Below are 27340 nucleotides of genomic sequence, written 5' to 3'. Positions count from 1 at the left end.
GCTCATCCCACAGCCTGCCATCTAATCTGATTCAATAGTAACTTATAGTAAAAAAAAAAAAAAAAAAAGTCCCCAAACAAGGGTGTGAATTGTGGTGGTGGAGGCAGCTGGTTTGTCCTGTCAGTGGGGACGTAGAGTGCAGGGGTGCAAGCTCCATCTGATTTATGCAGATAGACTGTAGTATTATAAAGGGTTACGGAAATGATTTTTTTTCTTCTTCAGCAATCTTATCTTCCTGTAGGTGAGGTTCATTTTTTTTTAAAGTTTTATTTATTTGTCAGAGAGAGAGAGCACGCACAAGCAGGGGGAGCAGCAGAGGGAGAAGCAGGCTCCCCACCAAGCAAGGAGCCCAATGCGGGACTCCATTCCAGGACCCTGGGACCGTGACCTGAGCTGAAGGCAGACGCCTAACTGACTGAGCCACCCAGGTATCCTGAGGTTCATGTTTTTAAAATGGATTCACGGTTACAAAGGTTTACTTCAGAATCTCACAGAGCTGGACTAAAGATTCCAGTATCATTGGTTTTTTTTTTTTTTAAATCATACTTAATGCTGAGCTATGAAATAGATACTGTAACAATTTTCAAGCTCTGGGATCCAGACTTTCAAAGTATATCCTGCTCCAAGCCCACCGACAGTGTCCATGTCTGTGAAGGAAGAGCACAGGTTATCTCCTTTTCTTTTGGCTTTCAGCTTCTAGGATGTTGGTGGCAATTTCCATCTGTGTATAGGTGGTCCCTGTTTATTTACCAGTGAGGTTCCCTAAGGGAAGGATTGGAAGTTTTGTTTATTTTTTCCTACCTTTAGTTCTCTTTTCCCCATCTCTCGGATGTCCTGGATTTTTCTAGCTGGAGACTGTGGAACCCCCCTCGCTGCTTGCCGGGGCAGAGTGCTGCAGAGCGCCTTCTGATTCAAAGGCTTTCTGTTAGAAGCCAACGTATGGTTCATGGACTACTTCAGCCTCAATTCCACTGTCTTTTCCTCAACCAGCACTTACATGACTTGGAGTCTGGTATTATGCTACTCCATTAGAAATAAAACATCTGGTTTCTGATTGGCTGAGATGAGTTCTATTGTTCCTTTCTTTGTCAGAGGTCAGAATCACCGTGCTCTGGAATGTTAGCATGTGTTGGGTCAGGTGGATAATTTGGGTTCTAGAACTTAAGTGGCTTCGTCAGCACTGAACTCAGTAACAGTTCTCTCTGGGAAAAGGACTCAAATTTTCTCCTGTCAGAGCACCGTGCAATAATTGCTTATTGTTATTTTGTAAGCTACTTTTTCCCTGTTCCTTCTCTCTGGGTGCTCCCAGACCACATAACAGGACATTATGATGAATTCAAGAAATGCCTGATGCATAAATAATGGGATGAGAACATTTAAGAAATAGTACTTTTGTTATAGGTATAACGGTTCCTCATGATGATCCAGAGTTACAGTCAAATCTGAAGGATGCTGCACTTGTTCAACCCTCTCAAATACTGACGGTGGAGGTGGGGGCAGGGAGAGCTGGGGAAGAGTACATTATGCAACACAGAAACCACGACGGATACTAAATAAATATGAACCCACCATAGCACAGTTTAATGCTGCTCCAGGCAGCTTCCTCCCCCCTCCCCCGCCCCCATCCCAATTCACCCCTTCTTCCTTGCCTCGTCAACGTGAGGAAGGGCTGGCACTTTTGTGGAGACTGTGCAGGGTTGCTGGGGAATCATTTCATTCTTGTGCGATTTGGGCTTTCTTTTCTCATTGTTCATCAGGTCAGTTTAAGCTTTAAACATTTAAACTGTGTAACACTAGATGAAGATAAGATCATGTTTAAGACAAAGTGGAAAAGAACCAAACACCTAAAAAAGATGAATTGGTGAAAACCTTCCGGTGGACAACCTGTTCTTTTGTTTGGGGAGGTGGTATGACATAATCCGGGAGCATTGTCTCTGTTGGGATGGCAATGCTCTCAGATGAGAGTGCTGTCCAATAAGAGTATATCCAAACACTCAGGTGGCTGGGCTGGAGGTGCAGGACCAGCAGGATTGCACGCTGTGCCTTATTGTGCATCAGCCCAGTTGCCCCCAGGAATACTTGAGCCTCAGTCGATCCCCTGCTCTGGTGCCTTTGAATTTTCTTAGTGACCAGTGCTTCTAACTCACAGTCACGGGACCTGAGATACAAGTAAAAATTGATGTCATGTGCTGTATAAAAATTTTAACCGGAGAAATAAGCTAGTTTAGCATTCTTGGGTGGAGAGCGTAGTCCTTATAAAAGATTTTTATGATCCAAAGTGAAAGCATGTGAGGGTCTCCATGTTCTAGTTGGAGGGTCCTGCCCACAACTGCCACTTTGCCTGTCTTTGTGAGGATATGCCTAGGTCAGACAGGAGGTCCATGGGACCCCGATTCCTGATGAACAATCTTTTATTGTCCTCTCCTGTAGTTTCTGTCTTACTATGGTAAAGTGATCACAGAAGTGATCTCACCCAATAGAAGATCATTTTAAATTGCACTTTAGATCATGCAAACCTTCGAGGAGAGAATTCTGAATTAAATCTCAAATCTTCTTTTAAAAGCTGAGATTGCAAATATGGCAGATGTCCTACCTTAATAATAAACATTTTATTTGGATAAATGTTTGGATTTTTTTTAATGGTACCTTAAAATTTCAGTTTTGGAGTTACCATTTGAGGATTAAGGTATAAAAAAAGTTCTCTGTTCCTCCAAACTCATACAGATTCCATTCTTCCGGTGCTTTACTGACACATAAAGAATCTTTCTTCTCAAGGTGGTAACATTTCCTTGTACTTTTATTCCGAATGATATATTTTCCCCTGAATTTGCTGAATAGAATGTGTGAGGTTTGTGTGTTTCAGACCCATAATATTTTCCATGATCTTACATAATTTATCTCCTACAAGGAGTGTTTAGAAAATAATAAAAACAGGAGTACATGTTTTGGTGCAATAACAGTTATTAATAGGATCCCTGGAGCCTGGTTGAAATTATTCAGTCTTCTGTGTGTTTTCTAGATATCTAGAATTTTTGCTTCAACTTTTCTCACTTTTTAAAAAAATTCCAGTATAATTAGCATACAGTATTGTATTAGTTTCAGATGTACAATATAGTGATTCAACAGTTCTATACCTTACTCAGTGCTCATCACGACAAGTGCCCTCCTTCGTCCCCATCACCTGTTTCACCCACCCCCACCCACCTCCCCTCTGGTGACCATCAGTTTGTTTTCTGTAGTTAACAGTTGGTTGCTCAGTTTGTCGTTTTTTCTTTGTCCATTTGTTTTGTTTCTTAAATTCAACATGGGTGAAATCACATGGTATTTGTCTTTCTCAGACTTACTTCACTTGGTATTATACCCTCTAGATCCATCTATGTTGCTGCAAATAGCAAGACCTCATTCTTTTTTAAGGCTGAATAATATCCCATTGTGTGTGTATGTGTGTGTGTGTGTGTTTGTGTGTATCACATCTTATTTATCCATTCATATCCATCAATGGACACTTGCATTGCTTCCATAATTTGGCTACTGTAAATAACACTTCAATAAACATAGGGTACATATATCTTTTCAAATTAGTGTTTTTGTATTCTTTGCATAAATACCCAGTAGTGGAATGAGTGAATCATACGATAATTCTATTTTTAACCTTTTGAGGACCCTCCATACTGTTTTCCACAGCGACTGCACCAGCTTACGTTTCTACCAACAGTTCACGAGGGTTCCTTTTTCTCCACATCTTCGCCAATACCTGTTTCTATCTTAACATACTTCTATTGGACAGACATTTCAATTGAAGCTAGATTATCGTTCTCCACCAAAGAGCATCTTAAGTCACAATGCTTTAATAACTTAACTATTTTTCAAGTTAAGCTCCTTACAAGATCAAATTACACATTTTCCCCCTTACCTGGTTTTAGCTGAAAAAAACTATTTTGATTTGGGTTTTCTTTAGAAAAAGAAACAGAACACATTTCATTTCCATATAGAATAAACTTTGTTTTTATTATAGACATGGATCAAAAATAAAAGTTTTTATGTACATATGACATGTAGTGCAAATGAAAGGCTTTGAAATACCATGGATAGACATGTTGTTGGAAACAAAGGGAGATGAATCATGGGTGTTAGGATGGTCGTCCTGGAACTGCAGGAGGGGGTCGCCTAGTGAAAACAAAACAAAACAAAATAACAAAAAGAAAAACACAGATGCAGAGGAAGAAAACAATGTTTAAATTATAAAACAAATCCAAATAAAAGCATGCAAAATGATCCCACGAGAGTCAAATTCAAATCAGACAAAAAACATGCAGACATGCAGGGGAAACAAGAGAACCACATGGCAAAGTGAGCAGTTCCCAGGACTCCTCCTGGCTACGGGCAGTGCGCTAGGTGTGAGCTACGCGAGCCCACTCCAAACTCTTATTTTGTACCATGGGACGATAAATCCATGCAATCATATGCAGGAGGCTTGGAAATAGTAGCAGAGCCAAATACCTTCATGGCCTTGAGTATTTGTTTCTGAGCCCTGATTTTGTGATGTTCGGTTACTTCCAAAGATTCCATCAAATGTTAAATCTCCATAGGGAGAAGGAGTTGATAGAGAAATAGAACAGGTGAAAAATGTTTTTCAGGTGAGGGAAATTAGAAGGTGTCACGAGATCCGATGAGCAATGCAATCATAATGCAGAAAATGTCAGGGGTTGAGCTTGGAGAAAAAGGATTTGTAAATAAGAATCTGCTCCACGTGAATATCCCGATATGATAGCCTTTCCAGGCCCAGGGAAACTACAAGGCTAGCCCTGGTCCACGGGAGCCTGGGAGTCTGTCTCAGAATCGCGCACAACCGAAGTTCTGATTCATTCAGAACTGGGTGCAGGGTGAAGGAGATTGAGTTTGCTGGATCTTTCTCCATATCCCTACCCTGGCTTGCATCTTGTCAGGCCGATGGTTGTGAAATAAGGGTCCAGAGCCGTGTTTCATTTTGACATCAGCCTCTCTGGATGACTTGTTGCTGGAGGAGTAAACTCTACGTTGCCATGCACGGCTGTGTAAGTAGGAAAACAGCATGCCAAATGAAACTTTCCCACTGGTTTCCAGCAGCCATCTGTATTTTAATTTCCTCTTTCTAACCAAATTGGTAATGAACTCAATGCTACAGCAAGCCATGGAACACGGTGAGGTTAGCTCAGTACCCTGCTCCCTGTGGGATGTCTTTTTGGCTGTTCATCCAGGTGTCCGACAACACACTCACTTCCATCTTATAACACTTCAGAGAGTGGAGCAATGAAGTCCACCAAAAACAAAAACAAAAACAAACTTCTTTTTCATCTTCTGTGAGATGTTAATGGAGCCAAACTGACGGCGCTATTTCTGAGCACTGGTGAAAAATCTTACCTTTTCTTCAGTCCAATTTAAGCTGGCTATGCTAAGGAGGCCTCTCATCCATTTAAATGATGAAGAGCTTGTTTTTGGTAACCTTTCAACTGCGGGGGGTCTGCAAGGCTTTAGCTTTAGAGATCCAGGTAATGGGTATCCCTGGTGTTTTCATGAAGAAAGTGTAATTAAATTCCTGTCAGGCTCAATGAGATTTATCACCTGCCCAGCAAACAGAAACTATTTTGGAGTTCTGAAGGGGCTTTAGAACACTTTAATTACCTCAGCAGGGTGGGGAGGTGAGCCATTAACCTGAACAGGGAGTCCACAGTGCTGAAGAGACATTCTGTTAGCATATGCCAAAGCACTTTCCTGTTTGAGCTCGTTCGGTGTTCTAATCCACAAACAGGATCAGAAACTCTATGTCTTAAGAATATATTTCACCTGATAGCTAGAATGTTTGCTTCAAACATCAGAGTGACATTTATTCCCTCAGGCAGCTCCTTTCTTTTCCTCTTCACTCTCCTGCACCAACTTTCCTCTCACTGCCAAAAAAGCATTGTTGAGGATGACACCACGCAGTGGCTCAGAGATAGTTCTAGCATTGGATCTTGGCGGTTTGGGTTTTCACTATTTCTTTTCCAGAACTTTCTATATTACTTACACAATGCTGAAGTGCCTGAAGGCAAGTGCTAAAAATATTTGGGCTTTTCACATCTTCGAAGAGCACCTGTAACTGTACCTCATACTGTTGCTGCCTCTGACTTGGAACACTGAGTTGAAATGCTGAGTAGGTTTTGCACATACATAAAATCTGCTAACAAATTTTAAAGTTCAGAATGCCACTATTCCCCATACAAGCAAATCTACCTAATCAAGATTCTAATTTCAGGTTATACCTTCTTAAATTTTCTGAAAAATAGCTTCAAAGAATTGTTTGGCCAGAACAGGAAGGGAAGGAAGCAGGAAAAGCTGTGTATGGAACACAGGGATTATTCACACATAAAAGATTCAATTATCAATAAGAATGATGGATTACCCACATTCTTTGGATCTACCTCCATACTGCGATCTGCTCTTATGGTGAAATTCCTCTAGCACGGTCCCTGGGAAGGTCTTATGACTTTTTTCTTTTCTGTTACAATCTCACAAAACATTCTCTGCTTGCTTTCTTTGCCCATCATTTAGATAACTTAGTATCTCAGGTCAGCAGGTGAGCCTGAAGGCTTGGGAAAGTGAGGCAGGAATGGCAACAAGGCCAGGCATTCCCTTCTATTTTTGTTTGGCAATCTTTAAACGTTAAATCAATCTGGATCCATTCCTTTACAGGAATATAACGGGGTAATGGAATTAATTTAAAGGTGCTCTTCTTTGGAGAGTGAGAGAGAAAAGGTCGTGTGGAAAATTATCTGTGTCCTCCACAAGGCTTACTAAGATTCACTGCATGTATGTCTCCAATCTGCTTTCATGTCTCTGTTCCTCTGTGCTCTTCCACCTCGGGTCTAGTACAGTGCTGTGACACCAGCATGGTAGTCCAGGAAGACTGTCCCCAGTTGGGTGCTCTGGTTGCCCTTACATTTGATTTTATCACCTGACTGTGTACAGTGACAGTCTAACTGGACAAATCTTGCTCGAAGCCTTTTCTCTCTCACCCAAAGCCCCCGAAGCAGTGTTTCCTCACAACACTAGACCTGTAAGCTGCTTTATGAACAAAGCATGGACAAATAAGTCTGAGAAACATGTAGACAATGGCCCTTCCTTAGAGATTCACAATGCAATCTGCTATCAAAGCTTCTATGTCTTCCAGTAAAGAAACATTTAATTTTTAATCATTTCCCAAGTGTATTTCATCAAGAAACCCATGGTATATGTATGTGCAAAACTGACTAAAATCTCATGGAATGAAGTTTGGGAAACTCTGGATTAAGACTGTCATTTTAGCCAACATCTCTTGCGTGTATTCTAATTATTAGGCTGCCACAGTGGGAAAGAACACCAACAAAGGGTTATCATAGTGGCAATGCCAGGTGTGTGCTGGAGTACTAAGAAGGAGGGTCTGAGAACCATCTAATCTAAACCCTGGAGATTCCAGCAGAAAAACAAGAATCTTGACAAGTGAAAAGATACACTGATGACAGAACTATTTTAAAAATACAAATGGTAATCTGCCAAATAGTTACCAAATAAGTAGTCTGCCAAATAAGTTCCTTTGGTTTGGGTAATTTCCATTAGAAACCATTCTGAATAAAGAATCACGCGGTAGAACTCACACACGCACGCGCGCACACACACACACACACACACACACACACACACACACCACACCACACAAGTGTACAGCATGATTCTCATCCTGTCTCTTCTAGTAAAAACCTTCCTTTGAAGGCATTAATGGCTCCACTCATGGAAGATGTACAGATATGAAAAAGAAATGATAAGAGGAAAGCATGAATCAATACATACAACAGTCTTTGCAATTCATCTTTTCCCAGTGAAATGTATCCTGAACACAGAGGGTAAGTAAACCAATGTTCTTCTCCTCCCATTCCCTTCTTGTCTTCCGTTTTTGGATGGATGGCTCAGTCTGGGACTACGTACATTGATAAGGGACCTACCATCAAAACTCAGGAAGAGTCTTTCTCTGTGCTCTGCAAACTGAGGACAAGGATGTGTGTAGTTACTGTTTAGCACTCTACTCTCCCATCTTCTTAATATTAGGCAAAGTAAAGGGTTAACTTCTCCCCTTGATGCCCAGTGAGTAAATAATGAAGGCCAACTGTTGAGTCAAGAGCTCAATTACTTTCTGTAAGAAATGCCTTCTGTGGACCTAACATTTGGGCAGAGTGTTCTTCCTCCTTCTGCTTCCCAGGGTTTTTCATGAACGCTTCCTCTTCAACAGCGAAATAAGACGGTACCTCTTAGCTGTCACACTGCACCCTCCAACTGTCTAAAGCTTGTGCCCTTTTTAAACCTAGTCCAACACTGAGTTTGAATCAGAAATAAAATGTCTCCCACTCTCCTGCCTTTGCTTTGTCCAGTTTGTTCCCCTTAAAAATCTTGTCAATAAAAAAAAAAAATTAAAGAAAAAAATAAAAATCTCGTCCTCCCCCAAATTAATGCAGTAATGCCAAATGCTATTATTCCCCATTTCGGTAATTTTGGGCCAATTTGATCAAAAGAGTTGTAAGTATTCAGAAGTCTCAGATCTTACTGATATGCATAGATACAACTCAAATATATTATACAAGAACGAGGAAGGGGGGGAGTCCTTCAAATGTTAGCATTTATTTCAGGTTCAGAAATACAGCTTCACATTTTCACAATAGGTACATGTGACCTTCAAGAATGATACAGGCTTGAGGAACTTCCTTCAAAAATTCCATTCACAGAGTCCATCCATATATCCGCATTAAGAAATCCTGAAAGTGTCAAGGAGACAGTGGAAAGTATTCTGGATCAAATTAATTAAAGAATCAACAGAGAAGGTAAGATTTTGCCTCTACACACTGCTTCTTCATAAAAAAGCAAAAGGGGAATTTGATTCAGAAAAGGGAGAAAAAAGAAACAGATGAGCGAGCAACACAAAGGCTGCACACATGAAATTAAACATGAATCAAGTTGCGGTGAAATTTCTGGAGGAATCATTGTTTTTTAATCAAAGTGGCAACAGACAGTGCAAGAGGTCGACAGAGTAATTTTTATCATATTTTTCGAAAACATTACACAATGAGCAAAGTTTAAGGAATTCAAAGGGCCAAAATTTAGAAGAAACTAATGCCTTGAGCTGAGCCATGTGTGAAACCCCAGACCAGAGAGGTGAGAAGTCCCACCCGTATACCAGTATGAACAGGTCTTAAGACAAACAGGAGACTCTTCCTTGAGTTTTCTCTCTCTCACTCTCACGCATATACGCATTCTTACACATATATACAACTAGCAACGCATATACGACACATGCTTCAAAATATCCTGCAAGGTTCACAATACAGAACACCACACGATTTTAAGCATACCAACAAGACAGGATGACTTAAGAGTATCTAGGAGACACGTTGGAACCTTTAAGAAAGGAGTAAGTGATCTAGTGAACTAACCATTGTTTCTCTACAATCATCTAGCTTTATTCACATTAAACTCTGAGCTCACAGCTAGCAGTCCTCTTGGTGAAACAGATCTAAAACTCAGCTTGAGTCTCACACCTTCTCTCCTTTGACGATTCTACAGGTCAGAGACCTACTATTTAGGTTTTATCCTCAGTGTTAAGGAGATTACTGTCAATTTCAAATACTTATCTTGTTTACCAAATGAGAAATGTTTACCTAAAACAAGGGATGGATGACCTGTCTCTGAGGTATTAAGTAACTTCTTCCCTGCATTTTTAGCAAATTTACTCAGAAAAGTCCACTCTTTGTATTATATTGCTGTATCCCTCCCCTTTATTTTTTGACATTTACTATGGAGAAAAAAATGACTATGTAGACCAATGTAAGCTTTTTAAGATTCAGCTCAGCAATCCAAGAATCATTTATAATTCCAATCAGAGTTCTTAAAAGTGGGTTTCCAGATCTTACATTATATTTGGCAAAGGTCATTTCTTCTTAGATAGCAGTGCTGTGGACTTAGGTACAAATGTCTGTGGATGTTACTCTATTGTGTTGTCATGGTAATTCTGAGTGTTGTGCCTGTCCTGGAAAAAATTTTGTAGACCTCATGTATGTTATCACTGTTCTATGAACCACCGTTATCGTGTATTATATAAGACCCTCCAGAGTGAGCTCTTGAATTAACACAGTTTAAAAAATATATTCAAGCCCACACACACAAATCACATGTATACATAAATATTTACACCCATACATAGCATATATACACAATGCACATACAATCACACTCATGCTTATGGTGTTTTAACAAGGGTTTTTAAACCTACCTACCCAAAAGGGCACAAAACACGTGTACTTACAGAAATGAATTTACCATGTATATACTGTATACACAGAGACACATGCATTGAAAATATGTTTGTACACAGAAAACGTCAACATTTATCACATACTGGTATTAGGTCCCATTTCATATTTGAGAATTATGGCTACAGTCTATACTAAAAAGTCATAAAATTAATCTATATGACTATGTTTAAATTCTAAGTTTAGAAGGCTTACAGTTATATCACAGGAACTGGTTCAATTATGTTTTGGAACAGAACAAATCTGTATCTGAACAAGTAGGCAATGTGCTAATAAACAGACCCTACTGCTCTTCTGTGTTATAAAAGACAGCTAAAAGCAATATTCAGAAGAGTAATCTTGGTAGGTGACTTCTGGAAATGCAATATATCTGTTCTAAATCAACACTATTTCAATAATCTGTCCACAATTGAGTAAACAGTTATTCCAATTAGTCAATAAGCATGCAAGATTTAGCATGTGACAAGAAACAAACAAACATATACAGTTAATTCTTCCAAATCCTAAAAATACCGTATGTTTTATTTTATTTTGCTAGACATCTATTGTGTAGACAACATCAGAGCAATCAGTTAGGAGGAAGCTACACAAAAGATGAGAGGTGGTATGGGAAACTCTTAGAAAGCTCATGAAGCTACATTCCCACCTTAAGGCCTGGCACGAACAACGCACTTCACACACATCTTAGAGCTTCCGACTTCATTCACCTTGAGAGCTCCTTTCAGCAGGATGCAAACCCTTTGGGAAATGGTATTAATGCTAATCATAGTACTGCAGCAAACTGAAAGTATTCTCCAACATGACTTCTGGAATTCCAGGGGAGGCTGGGTTCTGTTAGAAATAACTGAGAAGAAGTAAGAGAACAAAAATGTGCCTACAAACAGAGACAACTGGGACAGTGAAACTATAGGATTATAATCCAAGAGCAAAAGCCAAAGACGACAAATGCCATTGTTTATGACTACATAAGATCAGTGGAAAGAAAGTTGGAAAAACATCTCCAATTTTCTTTGACATGGTTTGTGCTGATCTAAGAACACACCAGTGGTTATCCACAATATTTTCCTTTAACAGAAGGAAATTTTTGAAATACAGCAAAATGCAAAACCACATTTAGCACAAAGCCAAACCCTGAAGTATATAATCCGTTAGCTGCCTATTTTAGAGAATTCAAAGGAAGAAGCAAAGGGAATCCTAAAAAGAGGGAATTTTATGAGAAGATCTCTGTAGATAATTTTGTTTTACTATGGACATTTACGTAACACATTTCCATTTAGCTGCAGCACTATTTTAAAAACACATTATGTATCTTGCACATCTGTTCCATTCACAAAGAGTTAAGGTTTTTTTTTTTTTTTTTTCAAATGAGGGGGGAAAAAGTTGTGAGAAGATTTAGGGTGGTGATTTAGGGTTGTGTTCTTTATACAATCACTTGTAACTTAAAAGTTGAAATGTTCTTTTTGTAAATCTCATAGTCTCTGATTTTTGCCTATTATAAGTGGGCTAGCTGCGGAATAACTTCAAAACAATGCCATTCAACTTGGCAAGTTCTCTTTTTAATAATGGTTGAAAGTTTTTACTTCATACTTTATGGGTGTCTGCCTTGGGTATAAAGTACACAGGAAATTAAAGTTAAGTTAACATACAAATCATGTTTGCTGCTTTCAAAGGGAGACATTTCAGTTGGTGAAACCTGATTTACTTCTGTGGAATATGAAATGGTGTCATGGGACGCCACTACTCAGCGAGGACTTGCTGTCTGGGAACAGTTAGCAGACAGAATTCCACTTGGCTTCTGGCTGTTTCCTACATGCTAATCATCTGGTCCTACGTCGTCTACAACTCAGCCTCAGGACTGAACTATTAACCCCCAGGCTAAACCGATTTTGTGAATTTTTGCAATGTTAGCATTTGCCAAGTTGCTTTAGATCTCAATGTCTTAATTCCATTTTTTGGAATGACCTGTGCAGAGGTTGTGAAGTTACACAGCTGTAAACGTGTGAGCTCCTGCTCTTAAACCATGGCATCTCTTACGAAACGACTTTTATTTTCTTTCCAGGGCCCCCTTTAAAAACGGTTATCCCAGAGTAAGGCTCAAGATGTATTAAGAAAGCCTAGAATGGATGGAAAGTTACATTAAACTAGTTTTAAAGGTAGGATGAATTCTTATGCGAGGGAATTACAAATTAGCTTGGAAAGAGAGAAAAAGTCTTGCTCCAACCAAATAAATAAATAAACTGGAGTTAGTGTCAAACTGTAGTTAAGCCATGCTCTAAGACTGGATCAGTTTGAAACATTAAATATTTTCCATGTCAGCCTTCACTGTAACCTAGAAGGAGGTGAATATATATGTGAATAAAGAAATTACATATTTCCAGACACTTCTAGAGATCTGATATTTTGCTTCTTCCTTGAACTCTGAAACTAACTAGCCAAATCTCCTGACTGACTACCAGAAAATTAAGCTTTGATTTGCTGTTGAATATGCTTCTAGCATGAAGCAAAACACACTGGGATGAGGAGAAGCTCTCTAGAGCAAGCAATGCATTAACTTTTCCTTTGCAAACTACCTTGTGCTTCTGGAAAAGTTTTATTCTTAAGGAATCCTAATTTTTAAAAAAAATCACTTCCTAGCAGTCCTATGAAATAAAGAGGAAGGATAGAGGACCTAAATAGGTAATTACAGAGTAGGAGGAAACGTTAATAATAGACAACATAATTTTTGTCAGCCAAAACAGAATGTGGGAAAATAAATACACAAATGGCTTAGGTCTAAGCCCACCACCTCACAGCTCTTAAGAATTATACTTAATGGGCTACCTGGTGGGTAACCTGGGAACTTGTCCAAAGCAATTTCAAATATATGCCAGGGTAGGCAAACGGTCTCCAAAATATAGGGCTGCTATACAAACCTACCCTTGGTCAGTACAACATACAAAGAAAGCCTCGAAGGGTCAGCAGTTTTCAAGAGTCAAACTCCAAAGGTTTGATACACCATGAGCGACGAAGATGAGTGATGAATGCATTAGTAAAACTGGTTACTTGCCTACTGATGTCCACACATGCGACTACTCATGATTTACTGATCAAATATGTTGCTTTTGTATAATTCATTAGTAATTAATTGCCATGCCAGACACTTCACTTAGTCTAACAGGGAGGATTCTAGTGGACGGATTATAGTGGGACGAGTTGGTGATGGGGGTGGTCTCCGGCTAGAAAGAGAGAAAGAGAAAGGTAAAGAAACAAGTAGAATCTCTAGCAGAAGGTCGTCCCAAAGACACTGGGAAAGAGCCAGCACACACATGCCCATGCACAGACAGGCTAGCAGCAGGGGCTGCCATCTGTAATGATTTTAACACTGTCACCTTTCAGGCATCCTGCATTTTGAGACAAAAATGAAGTATTTTGTCATATGCAAATCTTTCTCAAAACAGAAGCTGCCCTCCCAATACTAAACAAACAAACAAAAAATCAAATCATTTAAAAGCCATCTGAAATGTACTGTGCATTTCTCAGCCACCAGAGAACGGTTACATAGAGTGAACTGTGTTATGCTATGCCTGCCCCACGCACTTATTAGGTCTATTAGGCCTCAGAGAATGATGGCCTTTGAATGTTTATTTCCCCTTATATAATATTCTTCCTCTTGTTTTCTTACTGTCAGAATATTATCACCTCTCATTGCCTTCAGCAGTAGCTTTCTCCAATTTGTTCTACATTTTACTTCTAATTTGCAGCGCACTAGAAAACCAGAGAATCTGGGTTTTAGAGTCCTCTACGGTAAGTGTAAGCAGGTTCAGGAGGAGGGCTGCTCGCTTTCTGGTTGGTCATATTTCTGAGAGCTGAGGTGGCCGAATACACAAACTCCAGATAATGAAATATTACTGTACATGAGAATCTCAACACCACCAAGTAATGCTCTTTATGTCCTGAACCCCTACATTTATTTCCTAAAAGTATTAGGAACTTTGTGTGTGTGTGTACCTGATTTCATATGTAGTTTCTTGGGGAGTAATTTTTATAACCAACAAAATTCAAAAATTCTACACATCGTAACCTTTCTTTTTGATAAAACTCTCCCTTTGACTATTTCAGAATGATCCCTTTTGGAAGTATAGTCATGTCGTGCAATTTTTTTTCTGTATTGGAAACAGTAAAAGGATTAAATCAAATGTCCCTTCTCAGGTATGAAGAAGTGAAGATAGAAAAATTAAGGAAAACAATTATGAAATGTTAAAAAATCACAAAACTATAAAAAGGAAAAATCAATGAGAAAGAGGTCTTCTTGATTAATGGTACAAATCCTGGCCACTTAGGCACAAACTCACAGATACTAGCAGAGTTCCTTTGGCCCCTGCTGCTGAAAAATGTCCAAGAGGCTTTAGAGGAAAGGTTTCCTTAGGGAGGTACATTCCAATTTAACCTCTTATGCTAGGCTCGTTATTAGGTGGGCACTGAAAGTCTTAAAGTCTAACTAGACATAATTTAGAGGCGCAGTAACCAAACTAAACCATCAATACTAGTTGTTTAATACGAGTAAACAAATAAGTCCTCCTTTTGCAGAAAGGCTACTGACTACTGTGGCCATCCGGAAATGTTTTCGCTATTCTCTGCTGCAAAAAATCCTCTCTTCATTCCTCTTTACTTGTGACCGTGCAAAAGCACTGCCCTTCCACTAGCATACTGCTCATTTTCATTTAAAACGGCCATATTTGGGGCACCTGGGTGGCTCAGTCGTTTAAGCGTCTGCCTTCAGCTCGGAAAGGATCCTGGGGTCCTGGGATTGAGCCCCACGTCGGGCTCCCTGCTCAGGGGGAGCCTGCTTCTCCCTCTCCCTCTGTCCTTCCTCCCTGCTTGTGTTCTCTCTTTCTCTCTCTAAAATAAATAAATAAAATCTTTAAAAAATTAATAAAACAAAATGGCCATATTTATTTAGCTTATGTCCTGAATCTTGAAGCTGCATCTTCTCCTTTGCTGTGAAGTTTCTAGAGGCCAGAGATCACACCCACTTAACTTGTCTCATGCGGCCCTTAGCGTGATGTTACATTCAATTAGGTTCTCAGTGCTGTTTTGTTCATCTGCTAGATAAGGGCTTTCCATCCTTCAAGACTCACGTCTGTGAAGTCTTCCCTTCCCCCTATCTTGGATACAGGTGCTTCGAAAGCATCTCAACGTACTTCTATTACAACCATCACACTGAATCCTAGTTAGGTGTATATGTTTCTCTCCACTGATGAGAAATGGGCTGTGTCTTACTCATCTTCCTATTCTTGCAGTGTGTGCTTATCATTCGGCCACTGAACACCTGAACACTGACAACTGAATAAATTAAAGTTATTCCTAGAAGTAAGAAGCAACTTATAAATGCTTATGATATTCACTGATCTTTACATTACATAAAGGTATTTGTTAGGAAATCATTGCTATTGCAGAAAAAAAAAAGCTACAGTGACATGTAAGATTCTGACCCTTGGAACTGTTACCTATAACATATTTGCTCAATTCTTTAATAGATGTTTGAAATAAATATTAAATAACAGGCCCCTGTCCTCAGTGAGTTTGATAAATAGTCACATAACCCATAGAATTGTATTCTTAGCAACTAAGCAGTTGTGGGTCAGGGCGAGGAGCGGGTCAGAATTTGAACTCGAAGGAAGGAAACTCTACCAAAGGATTTAATATTGGGTTGGATTTTTTTTTTTAAGTGGATCTTAAACTACAAATTCAGTGAAAGGCAGGATACAACATGGCATGGTGGGTTGGAAATTGTTTCATGCATACATGATAGCTTGGACCAAGGATTGTAGCCACTAGAGAAAGGAATACAAACAAGTTCTCTGCCGATCCTTTTGTTCTTGGCTTAAATGTCATTCTTCAGTCCTTCCTGACCATCCTATAGTTTCCAACCACCCCGCCCCCAAACACTTCGTGATATTTGTGTATTTCATAGCACTTAACCCTGTTTGTAATTATTTATTTACTAGATTATTGCCTATGTCCCCCGGTAGATTCCTAAAGAGCAGAAACCACATATTCTGTATTTATTATGTGTATTTAGCATTTAGTATAATGTGATTAGAAGGCAGTGAATAAATATTTATTAAATAATGGACAAATGAGTGACTGAAAAGTGCCTAAACAGAGATGCTTGGCCAGGTTAGAATACAGGCCAGATCAAAGGGACTAGATCCAATGGGACCAGGAATATATCTGAAGTGTTGATCAGAGGCTACTATTGAGGCAGTGAGTTTACACAGAAAGAGTACTAGATCAAAAGTCAAAGATGTGGATGCCTCCAACTGCCAGTTAGAACAGTCAGTCACCATCTGAGGGTCTCAAAGCCTCAGGTTCCCCGTCACAAGCATTGGAGATTCAGACTAGATGATCTATAACACACCTTCTAGTTGTGCATGGCATACATAATTTATTGAGCATCTACTATGTGGACTGCATTATGCTGCATGATTTTTTAAAAACTCAGAATCTATTCAGAGTGGAAGATGAATGGGACAGACAAGTATGCAAGTGGTTTTTACTACTGTATCCCATTTTAAGTGGAAAAAACAGGGCAAAATTTTGTAATTCAGACTCTAAGAATATATTCTAGGAAGCTTGAAAATACAATGTGGTCAAAGCAGGAGCAAATATGATTTTAACTGCAACATATTAAACTTGAAGACATAAGAGAATGGTTATATAATGAGGTTATAAGAAACCAGAAACCAAGTGATGAGGATGGAAGGGAAGAGCTCAATGGAGAGAATGGAGAGATTTAAATGTTCCGATGACACAGTTGCTTCTCATTAACCTCCTCCCCAGTTTTGGACCATGCTGACGGAACTAGAAAAGGACAATGGTAATGCGCAAGTGCAGAAAGAAAGCAAGGCAGGAGACTATGGGAATGGAACTTTCTGCTTTGTGCTAGGGCTTTTGTTTGTCTTATTCACCACCATCTCTCAAAACTAGTATGATCCTGGGCTCACAGCATGCTTTTTTTTGAGAAAGAGAGAGAGGGAAATTGGGAGTGCACTAGCTGGGGGAGGGGTAGAGAGAGAGAGGGAGGGAGATAATCTTTTTTTTTTTTTGAAGATTTTATTTATTTATTTATTTGACAGAGAGAGAGAGAGAGAGAGAGAGAGACAGCGAGAGAGGGAACACAAGCAGGGGGAGTGGGAGAGGGAGAAGCAGGCTTCCCGCTGAGCAGGGAGCCCAATGCGGGGCTCGATCCCAGGGCCCTGGGATCATGACCCAAGCCAAAGGCAGACACTTAACTGATTGAGCGACCCAGGCGCCCCGAGGGAGGGAGAGAATCTTAAGCAGACTCCCGGCTGAGCGGGGAGCCTGATAAGGGGCTGGATCTCATGACCTGAGCCAAAATCAAGAGTTGGATGCTCAACCTACTGACCCATGCAGGTGTCCCTCATGGCATGCTTTTTAAATAAAGAATTGGGAGAGGGGCGCCTGGGTGGCTCAGTTGGTTAAGCCTCCAACTCTTGATTTCCTGCTCATCGGGGAGTCTGCTTCTCTCCCTCTGCCTCTCCCCCTGCTCAAGCATGTGAGCACTCTGTCTCTCTAAAATAAATAGAGAAATCTTAAAAAAAACCACAACAACAAAGAAATCGGGAGAATCTATCCATTAGGGCTCTTTAAAAGTGTCCCTTAGCAGGGGCGGCTGGGTGGCTCGGTCAGTTAAGTGAATGATTCTTGATTTTGGCCCAGGTCATGATCTCAGGGTCATGATATCAAGCCCCATGTTGGTGCCATGCTGGCCATGGAGCCTGCTTAAGATTCTCTCTCTCCCGGGGCGCCTGGGTGGCTCAGATCGTTGAGCATCTGCCTTCGGCTCAGGTCATGATCCCAAGGTCCTGGGATCGAGTCCCGCATCGGGCTCCCTGCTCCTTGGGAGCCTGCTTCTCCGTCTGCCTCTCTCTCTCTTCCTCTCTGTCTCTCATGAATAAATAAATAAAATCTTAAAAAAAAAAAAAAAGATTCTCTCTCTCCTTCTCCCTCTGCTCCCTGCCTCCCACTTGCTCTTGCACACTCTCTCTATCCAAAAAAAATAAATAAATAGGCACCACACACCTGCATGGTGAATGAATGATGGAAAGAATGAAAGACAAAATTGCTATCTTTGTCCTCTAAAAATAATTATGACATCTTTAAAATATGCCCAGTTTCAGGTTAAAGTACCCCATATATGTACTCAGTAATTAAAAATGCTGAATGATCCTCCTCCCCACTGTTCTGGAAAAAATGAGCATCATTTCATTTCTAAAACAATAAAACTCTACTAGAAAGCAATTCAGGAAGAGCATTAAGTTGTTCAGTGTGATTTTCTTAATAAGCAATGCTGTTTGCCAACTTCAACACCAGAAATACATTTAAGGTTTACTGTTAAAGTTCATTTCATTGGTCTAGTTCCTAACCATTCAAAGAGTTTCCAAAGACATTCACCTCATAAGACAGTTTGTTTTGGGCAAAGTTATTTGTTTTGTACCAAATTTTCCTCAGTTGCTTTGTTTAGTGATGGGCTTCATTAAGGAACCCATTACATTGAAATGGAGCATCTTGCATCACTTAGTGTTTATTGAAACACTGTGTTGTGTGTGGGCGGTTTATGGTTATGATAGAAGAGCCATGTTTCTGCTTCCAAATCAAAGGGAGAGATGTAATACTTGTAGTTGCATTTGTAGCTGCAGGGATGAACATTTTACAGTCTTTTGGACAATGACAATTTTTTCAAGAAAGTCCAATGCTCACACAAGGTGGGTGGCATTGAAGGGGAGGAACGGGCTTTGCTGATAAGAGAGAGGAATGCATTATTTGTCTTACTGTCTCTTTCGATTCTCTTCGAAGAACAGAAGAACTAAAATTTCATCTGCTCTGCTTTGGGTTAGTTGGTTCTGAGTGTTCATGGTGTGAGGCCAATCTTAGGGGTTGAGTGTGTGTGTGTGTGTGTGTGTGTGTGTGTGTGTGTGTATATACAGAGAGAGAGAGAGAGAGAGAATATATAGAGAGAATTCTTTGGGGTCAATTGCTTACAGGGTGCATCAGCATGTGGGGAGGTGGTGAAAACTGCCATTCCTCTAGTTTCTTGCTGCCAGGTAGCATAACACTGTTGAAATGGTTGCTCTTTCTGCCCCTGCCCTTATTCCTTGTCAGGGTGGGAAGCGAGAATTATGAGACTGGTAAATGTGTGAGCCAGACTGGGTCTGTGTAGCACAGTCTCCTTCCTTTTCTGTGTTGACACCAAGATTCTGTGACTCCCAGTCCAGGATTCTTTCTATTGGACAGTTACATTCACACGTTCTGGGGCAACGGTTCCCAGATTGGACCATGCATCAGAATTCCCTGGTGGGCTTGTTAAAACTCAGATTGCCAGGCACCACACAGAGTTTCTAATAGGGTGAGACATTTCTAGCAAGTTCCCAGATGCTGCTGATGCTGCGGGTCCTGGGACCATGCTTTGAAAACCATTGTCCTAAGGCATAATAAGTGATTTTCATCTTGCTTTATTAGCAGTTCAATTCACTTGCCAGATATAGTGCAAGCAAAAAGAGAAAGTACTGGAAAAAAATCTCAAGAAGAAGAAAGAAATGGTTGTAGAAATACTTTGATGCATTTGGGAATTAGACTTAAGTATGGGTCAGATCAGTTTTAGGTTTATTTCGTAAAGACCAAGATACTATCCTACAGTAGTGTTCTTGTTAATCATCACCAGAAAAATAACTACTTGCTTAGGGAAGCTTGTACTTGCTTATGAAAATGGCAGTAAGTATAGAAAGGAAACATCTATACACATGCAATTCCAAGTTCTCATCTTTGGAGAGGGTGTGACTGAAGTCCAACCTAATTAGCTAGGCGAACCCCTCCCCCCACAACAAAAAAGAAAAGAAAACCCTCAAAAAAGATAAAGTTGAACACATCTAGAGGAATGATATCTGCCTACCAGGGTAGTATTTGCATAAAAAAGGATATTCAATAGGCTTCTCTTATACCACAAGTTCAACTTATTAAATATAATTGAGGCTTTAAAATACATCTGTCTCAAAAATTTAATTTACATATAATTACATATTACATGTAATTACATTTAGGATGATGGGAGACTTATACATCCCAGGTTTCTAGAAGCCGCAGGGATCTGATAGCAACTTGCCCAACTTATTTATCTTATTGATGAAATAGGTAAAAAAAATTTTTTTTAAATGAAGGGTTTTGAGTACTGAACCACAAGAAGTAAGGCTTGTACAACTGGCGAATTTCTTAGAAAACAGAACAAACTAGAACTAAAACAAAAAACTGCTTCTGAGTTTTCTAAAATCATGAAGAGCATCTGCGCAGTGGGCTGTGCTGGACATGTTTTTAAAGCAGCCCTGGGCGAGAATGATTCTGGTGGCATCACTAAGCTGGGCTGGGGGATTGCCCAGCAAACGTCCCCCTCGGGAACTGTAATGCCTTGTTTCTCCACGATCCTCTTGAATTACTTAATCCTCGTCTCATTTTTCAAAGTTTAAGGCATGCATGTATAGTTTATCATCTGAATGACATTATAAACTTCCTATGAACCCAGATTATTTCTCAGCCTGCTTATAGTCTGCCACAGTGGAAAGGCAGTGGATGGGCAGTGTCCCCCCATCCGGTGGCTCAGTGTGCAAGAATGCAGACGCCCAAGGACAAATCAGGAGCACACCTCCAGGTGAAATGGAAGGGCAACTCACTCTGATCCAGGACTTTGTCTTGCAAATGTCTGCACTATCAGATAATCAGACACAGCATTTTAAACACGGTTATGCTTATGCTTTGCTTCTTATTTTGAGCATTTATTAATAAGACAGATTTTACATATCTATAAGCTAAGAGGCTAAGTTTTAAAAAATGCTACAGCGGTCAGGATATTGTCCACATGGAAGATAATAGTTTGTAATTTATTATTAAAAATACTATAGGCTGCTCTCCAGCATATTTTTGGCCTTTTCAGCTTTAGTAACAAAATGAGCCAATACTGTCCAAGAATAGTTTACAGTAGATGTTGGAAAGAACATAGGACTTGGAGTCCAATTAAAGGCTCTAAAGAATTCTTTAATATGATTCGTGCTACATATTAGAGCCAGCATTTCTTTCCCCTGTGAAAACGAACCCATGATTTTATAACATATGTCACTGGGAAAGTATGAATCAATTGATGGAATCTGAAGTAAGAACACAAGGGGAAGAATAGTCCATAATTGTTATTCGATGATACAAACATCTAATATCCTGTATAAATTAGTCTCTGAGCAAAATGGTAATATAACCTCCCTTGCCACATTTTCTTTACATAATCTTAAATATCTGACTTGGATTCATTCAGAGGGATGGTACAGATACACCCACTTCCATGGCTGCAGCAAAAAGGCAGCCTGAAGGATGATTTGCCCACATTAACTCTGCTCAGTTTGTGATGTGTAAAAAAGAATTTTATAATAGCATTCAGCCAGGCAAGCTTCTCAGGAGACTAGAACAGGAGAGAAAGTGTTTGCGTTTAAATTGTTTCTTCAAGTACACTAAGTATTGGGCTAATTCCAAAATAAGTTTTGATTAAGCGCTGCGCATCAACTCATTTTGTATTCTTTCATTCCTTCAATAAGCCCTGCTTATGTGCTATGTGCTGGATTAAGAGTCAGATGTACAGAAAGACGTGATCACTGCCCAGGAGTTTCTACTGGAGATGGGGAGAGAGACAAGCACACCGTGCCGACAGTGGCAGATGTGGTGTTCAGCTTCAGGGGCCCCTGGAGTCTTAGCCTGGGCCAGGAAGGGTTAGGAGGACTTGGTGGGTTAGAAGGACTTCCAGAAAACAAGGGAAGTTGAGGGGACTGGCAGTCCAGAAACAGGAACTAGTATGTGTGAGGGAAAGAAAGCTAGAAAAAGTACTGTCCGTTTGAGAAACCAAGTGTTGTCTGGTTCTTTATCACACGTGTCAAAATTATGTGTTTTGCTGGAGTTCTAATTCATAAAACAGATAACTTACAGGGTTTGGGGTTATACTAAAATATGATTCCTAAAAAGCACTGCTTTTGAGATTTTTAAAAATGTGGTAGCCTCTGTACTGTATCACTGACAGCAGATAAGCTGGGTGGGTGGAGGGAAAGACGAAAAGATACGCAAAGCAGCAGAAGGTCAGAGGAATACAGTGGTGAGAAGATTGTATAGAGAGAAAGGATGTGGCTTGAAAGGAGCTTTAAGTGCACATGGCTACTGAATGAAGTTAGGCAGTGTCCCTTCCGATGATTTTTCCCCCCATTTCTCTCCCTTTTTCTCTCTCTTTTTTCTCCCTTCCTCCCTCCCTGCTCTCTTTTGAGAAATCCCCAAAGAGATCTCCAAGAACTTACATGATGTAGAAACCTAGTCCCATTGATGTTGCTGGGGCACAACTATTTCTAACCCTCTTCATCTTCTTCTGCCCTTCCCCTCATTCCCACCCCAGGCACCAGGGGAAGGGGTTGGCCAACGCCGCCATTTGGGGGAAGGAGGAGAGGTTGGGAAGGAGGTGCTAAGAACCAGCTACTGGGAGAGGCAAACGTCCACTTCCGAGATGCACATTCCTCTGTCATCTCAAGTCAGTGAGAAGAGGAAAAAGAAGCAAGGATGCGGAGGAAAAAGACGACACTTGGAATCTCTATATAGAACTGTAACATTCATTTCTGGTTTGGAAAGACAGAAAAGACTTTTCGTCCCTCTCTGATAGACAGCAGGAACCTTGCAAGCACGAGTATCTGACGTGAGGCTTCACCTCATACAGGGCAAATGTGGAACTAGAAATTATGGATGGAAAAGTTAACTTTCCAATTCCTTTTCTTTTAGTAACAACAACAACAACAGAGCACGAGGAATTTGAAGACGTAGAGAAGATTTATGTTGCACCGATGTTTCATATCACCTGATCGTGATACCTGGTGAATTCAAAGGCCCGTTTTTAAATGTACCACGTGACATTTTTCTGGCCACTTACTTCTATCCGTCCAAGTGGCAAAAACGGAGACAAAGAGTTACCGTTTACTAATTACAATCCCAGTGATTAAAAAAGAAAAAAATCCAGCAGGAGGAGCTCTAACCTGCCTTAGAGCTCAAATTTTAAAAACGAAACCGTTGAAAGCAAACAGAGGCAAACAGAGAGGCGGTTGTGCCTTGCAAGCTGCCATGTCAGTGAACAAACATGTGACTAAGTCCCATTAAATGCTCCGCGCGCAGCCGGGGGATGATACCGGTGGGGGCCGAAGGGCCACCATCTCCCCCCTTGCACAAGTCTCCTTGTTCTGATTCAGCGAACCTGGGCTTGGATCTGTGGTGTCTGTTCTTACAAAAGAGGGAGCAAAAGACTGATTTCTCGGCAAGTCTAGAAGTCAGTCTTTTCCTCTCAAAGTGTCCTACTGTTTCTACACAAGACTTTGACGATCGCTCAAACACAGCATTTAAAAATGGAATTTTTATCAGTGGTGGACGGTACTAGAAACACTCCCAAATGTTCCATCACCTTCACTCAGTGGCTTGATGGGCGTTTTTTTTTAAATGAGGGAAATGCTGGGTTTGTAAAAATTGGTGCTAAAAGGGCAAGGACTCATATGTCCCCTGGGCCACGTAAAGAGTCTGCAGCTTTCCTAACACACACACACACACACACACACACACACACACATACACACACATCCACTGGAGCACAAGAATTTGCTCAGGAAAACAGTGGGAAATATATGAATTTAACAGTTATAGGATTTGGGGGATAAGCCTTTCCATTTTGGACAGTGTTGTGGGAGTGGGACAGACGAGTGGGCATACAGGATGGTCAGAATTACTTAACCTGAAGGAAAACTCTCAACCAATCCCTTTTAATCTACTGCCAATAAGAAGTCAAACTTTTTGTTTTACACTTTAATGGTATGCCCACATTTTAAACTTTTATACAAGCTTCTACAGAAACTTTAACTAGACCAATTCAGACCAAAAATCACTAAATAAAGCTAGTCTAGACGGAAAAATCTATGAAAACCATATGTCTTTTAGGCATCTGTCTTACAAAAACGGCCATCATCCTGGAGAAATAGTTCACAAGATACGCTTTTAGGAAAACTCTGCTGTAATGACCGTGGGGGCTGTGCTTGAGAAGGCGGCTTGCCTAGCAGAAAGTCATGCCAAAATGCTGACCAGTGAAAGGCTCCCATTTCTGCATACGTCTCTCTGTAAACATCACTAAAAGGGCAGGCAAAGGCAGGGATAATTTATACTTCCATTATCTCAGAAGGGATCAAAAAAGTTTTGTTCCTCCACACTCCTACAGAATGTTAGACCAAGGGATCTCAAAGCCACCCTGTTCTCACTCACAGAAGACTGTTTTGGATAATGTTGAACGTGGATGAGGCCAAAGAACCAGAACATTTTCTTCTGATTATTCCCTCATCCTGCTGGCCTGCCAAACACAGCGAGAAGGCAGGTGTCCGACATAAGTAACTAAAGGAAGACCGTCCTCTATAATTGGATGGAGGGCCCACCTGAGAGACCAGGGGACTCAGGACTGGGGCCCAAAGCAAGAGTGCACTGAGAATGCAGAAAAGGGAAATGTTCTCAAACCTTGCTTTTCCAATTTAATATTGCTCTCTGAACTGGAAACACTGCTACCTTCATTATTCTGGCTACGTATTTTTACCTTTTTTACCTCTCAAAATGCACATTTATTGCCTGGTGATGGGTATTAAAGAGGGCACGTACCTAATGGAGCACTGGGTGTTATATGCAAACAATGAATCATGGAACATTACATCAAAAACTAATGATGTAATGTACAGTGATTAACATAACATAATAATAAAAAATTTTATTCATATAAAATAAGAGCACATCATTTTCAAATAAAAAATGAAATACTCTTGATTATAAAGACAAAAAAAAGGTAGCATGAAATCCACAAGAAAAAAAAATAGAAAAGCAAACTTTAATGGTCAAAAATCGTAACATTTTAACTGAAAGCTGAACAGTCTATGGAGATTATGAAAGTATTTGTAAGTTGCAAAGACTCCCTGTGACCCTTGAGAATATTTTCTTCTCGCTCAACAGGGAAGGGGACTTTGGAAGAACACAGTAACACTGGCTATTGGCACGAGTACCCCATCGTGCTGTGCAGTCACCTAGAGGGCTGGGGATGCACAATATATGTCGAATAGCTACATATGGAGAAGAGGTCCTGGGGTGGAGGAGACAAGGATAGTACAAAAGAAGGAAATTTACAAGATGTAGTCAATCATACACCAAAGTTTTAAGCACAGGGAGAAACACCATTTCAACATGTTTATTCAAAGATACCGTGCTTTAAAATGAGTTTTCAATATACTTAGTTTTTAAGTAGTAAGCTGGTGATGGGGTAATTTAGAGTGTTTGAAATATTAAAACAAATCGAGCAATCATATCAACATCCCTCACCATAGACTCCTAAATTGAACTATAGGGCATTTAAGTAAGTTAAAGTCTGATGACGAGTCACAGGGATTTCTGTGGCCCATTAATTTCAGTCCTGAGTGCTTCCATACTACTGTTGTCGAGCTAAAATGACAAGTTTGCTTCCTTTCAAATAATATGTGTAGCCTGGATTTTATTTTGACTTTAGACCCAGATATTTGGAGGGAAATTACCGCAATGGTTTATCTAGTTAACACATTTACTAATGTTTCCTTAATTTTCCACCCCAAAAGGCAATAATTAAGGTAGAATTTGCCTCACATGAAGTTTTATTATTTTAGTTATTAAAATATTTTCCAACACTACCAAGAAGCAAAAAGAAATTCTAGTTGTTTTAAAAATAAGTAGATGTCTTCCTCAGGTTTTATAGCTTTTCCTCCGTGAATGGTGGTCTAAAGGTGGAGCAGCGTATAGACTTTCTGGCAAAGTCCCTTGAGTGTGATGCTAAGGGTAGATTTATTTGAGGGGAAAATTCCATTCACTCTTAAAACTGGCTTTGAGAATAATCCTAATATAAACTTAAAAAAATACACATGGTACAGAATATATCATACATAAATAGCCACTCCCCAGTGAAATAATTTCATTTTAGACTTTCTGGGCTGCAAAACACCTTTGAAAGCCTTTCTCATCTGCCCTCCTAAGAGGTCTCATTCTAGATCAATGGGATATACACTAACCAAGATAAATGTAGAAAATGCTGCCTCATGGAAATCTGAAACCAAAAACAGGTAATATTTACACGGTGGAGGCGACTGGTATATTTGATTGTAAAATAAAAATCATTTCCCAGATCATATTCAAAACCAGCCAAGAACTTCTCCTCACACTTCTCACTTCCTTTTGGTTCTGCAAACTGCCCCGGAAGCCTGAGGTCTCTCGTGTGGCGGTCTATCCAGGCCTTCATGTCTTTCTCCCTTTCCGTTGGCTCCTCAGCCCTTCCACAAGAAAAGCGGGGATGGAATGGAGCTTATTTCTAAATTTTATATTAACTTGCACACTTCCTGGGTTCCCAGTATTCACACCACATTTAAACTAATCCCAGTGGAGGGAAATGTCGACCCTATGAAGATATGGAACTCTCCTTGTGTCTGAGCAATTGAAGTCAGGAAGGCCCAGCCTTGCCACTGACGATGAGTGAAGGAGAATTTTGCTATCTGCCATTTTGATTGACCGTTTTTTTCTGATCCTCGGATGTTAAGTGTTCTTTCTACAGTTCATGTGAGCTGATAATTTTGGCTGGGACACAGGAATGGACATGTCCTAGTGTTTATGGGAATCGTTACAAAAATAATTCCAGAAATTAGAGCACTTGCTATTTGTGGTTTTGCCTATCATGTGGCTCTGATGCCTGGAAGGAGAAGAAAGTACCACGCTAGGATGAGGCTGCCTGAGTACCTTGTGGTTTCAGACTTTGCCCTAGGTAGAAATTCTTCAAGTTTTGATCAGAGTCGCCATTGACCTAAGCTTTCCTCTAAATACAGGTAATGTGGCGTCAA

The 27340-nt window shown here is 40.2% G+C and overlaps 2 protein-coding genes across 6 annotated transcripts in view; both read right to left on the bottom strand.

The window, feature by feature from the left end:
- CUNH1orf105 (chromosome unknown C1orf105 homolog) overlaps nucleotides 1–925 on the bottom strand; it is a 36590-nt gene extending 35665 nt beyond the window's left edge. The window contains exon 1 of the mRNA XM_025877985.2: nucleotides 802–925. Coding sequence (XP_025733770.2) covers nucleotides 802–822 — 21 coding nt within the window. The 5' untranslated portion in view covers nucleotides 823–925. The remainder of the gene's footprint in view (nucleotides 1–801) is intronic.
- Nucleotides 926–4010: 3085 nt separating this feature from the next.
- DNM3 (dynamin 3) overlaps nucleotides 4011–27340 on the bottom strand; it is a 569456-nt gene continuing 546126 nt past the window's right edge. For 3 of the 5 annotated variants that reach the window (XM_073900023.1, XM_073900024.1, XM_073900028.1), the window contains one exon: nucleotides 8627–13564. In XM_073900023.1, the coding sequence (XP_073756124.1) occupies nucleotides 13495–13564 (70 nt within the window). In that variant the 3' untranslated portion in view covers nucleotides 8627–13494. Of the gene's footprint in view, nucleotides 4168–8626; nucleotides 13565–27340 lie in introns of those variants that run through there. The other 2 variants (XM_025878034.2, XM_073900029.1) reach the window with 1 other exon arrangement.

This window comes from Callorhinus ursinus, unplaced genomic scaffold, assembly GCF_003265705.2.
Source record: "Callorhinus ursinus isolate GAN/ISIS: 27379988/994484 unplaced genomic scaffold, GSC_fseal_2.0 scaffold13, whole genome shotgun sequence".
NCBI classification, from domain to species: Eukaryota; Metazoa; Chordata; class Mammalia; order Carnivora; family Otariidae; genus Callorhinus; species Callorhinus ursinus.
Note: the sequence above shows the minus strand (reverse complement) of the source record. Positions and strands in the feature narration are given on the sequence as shown.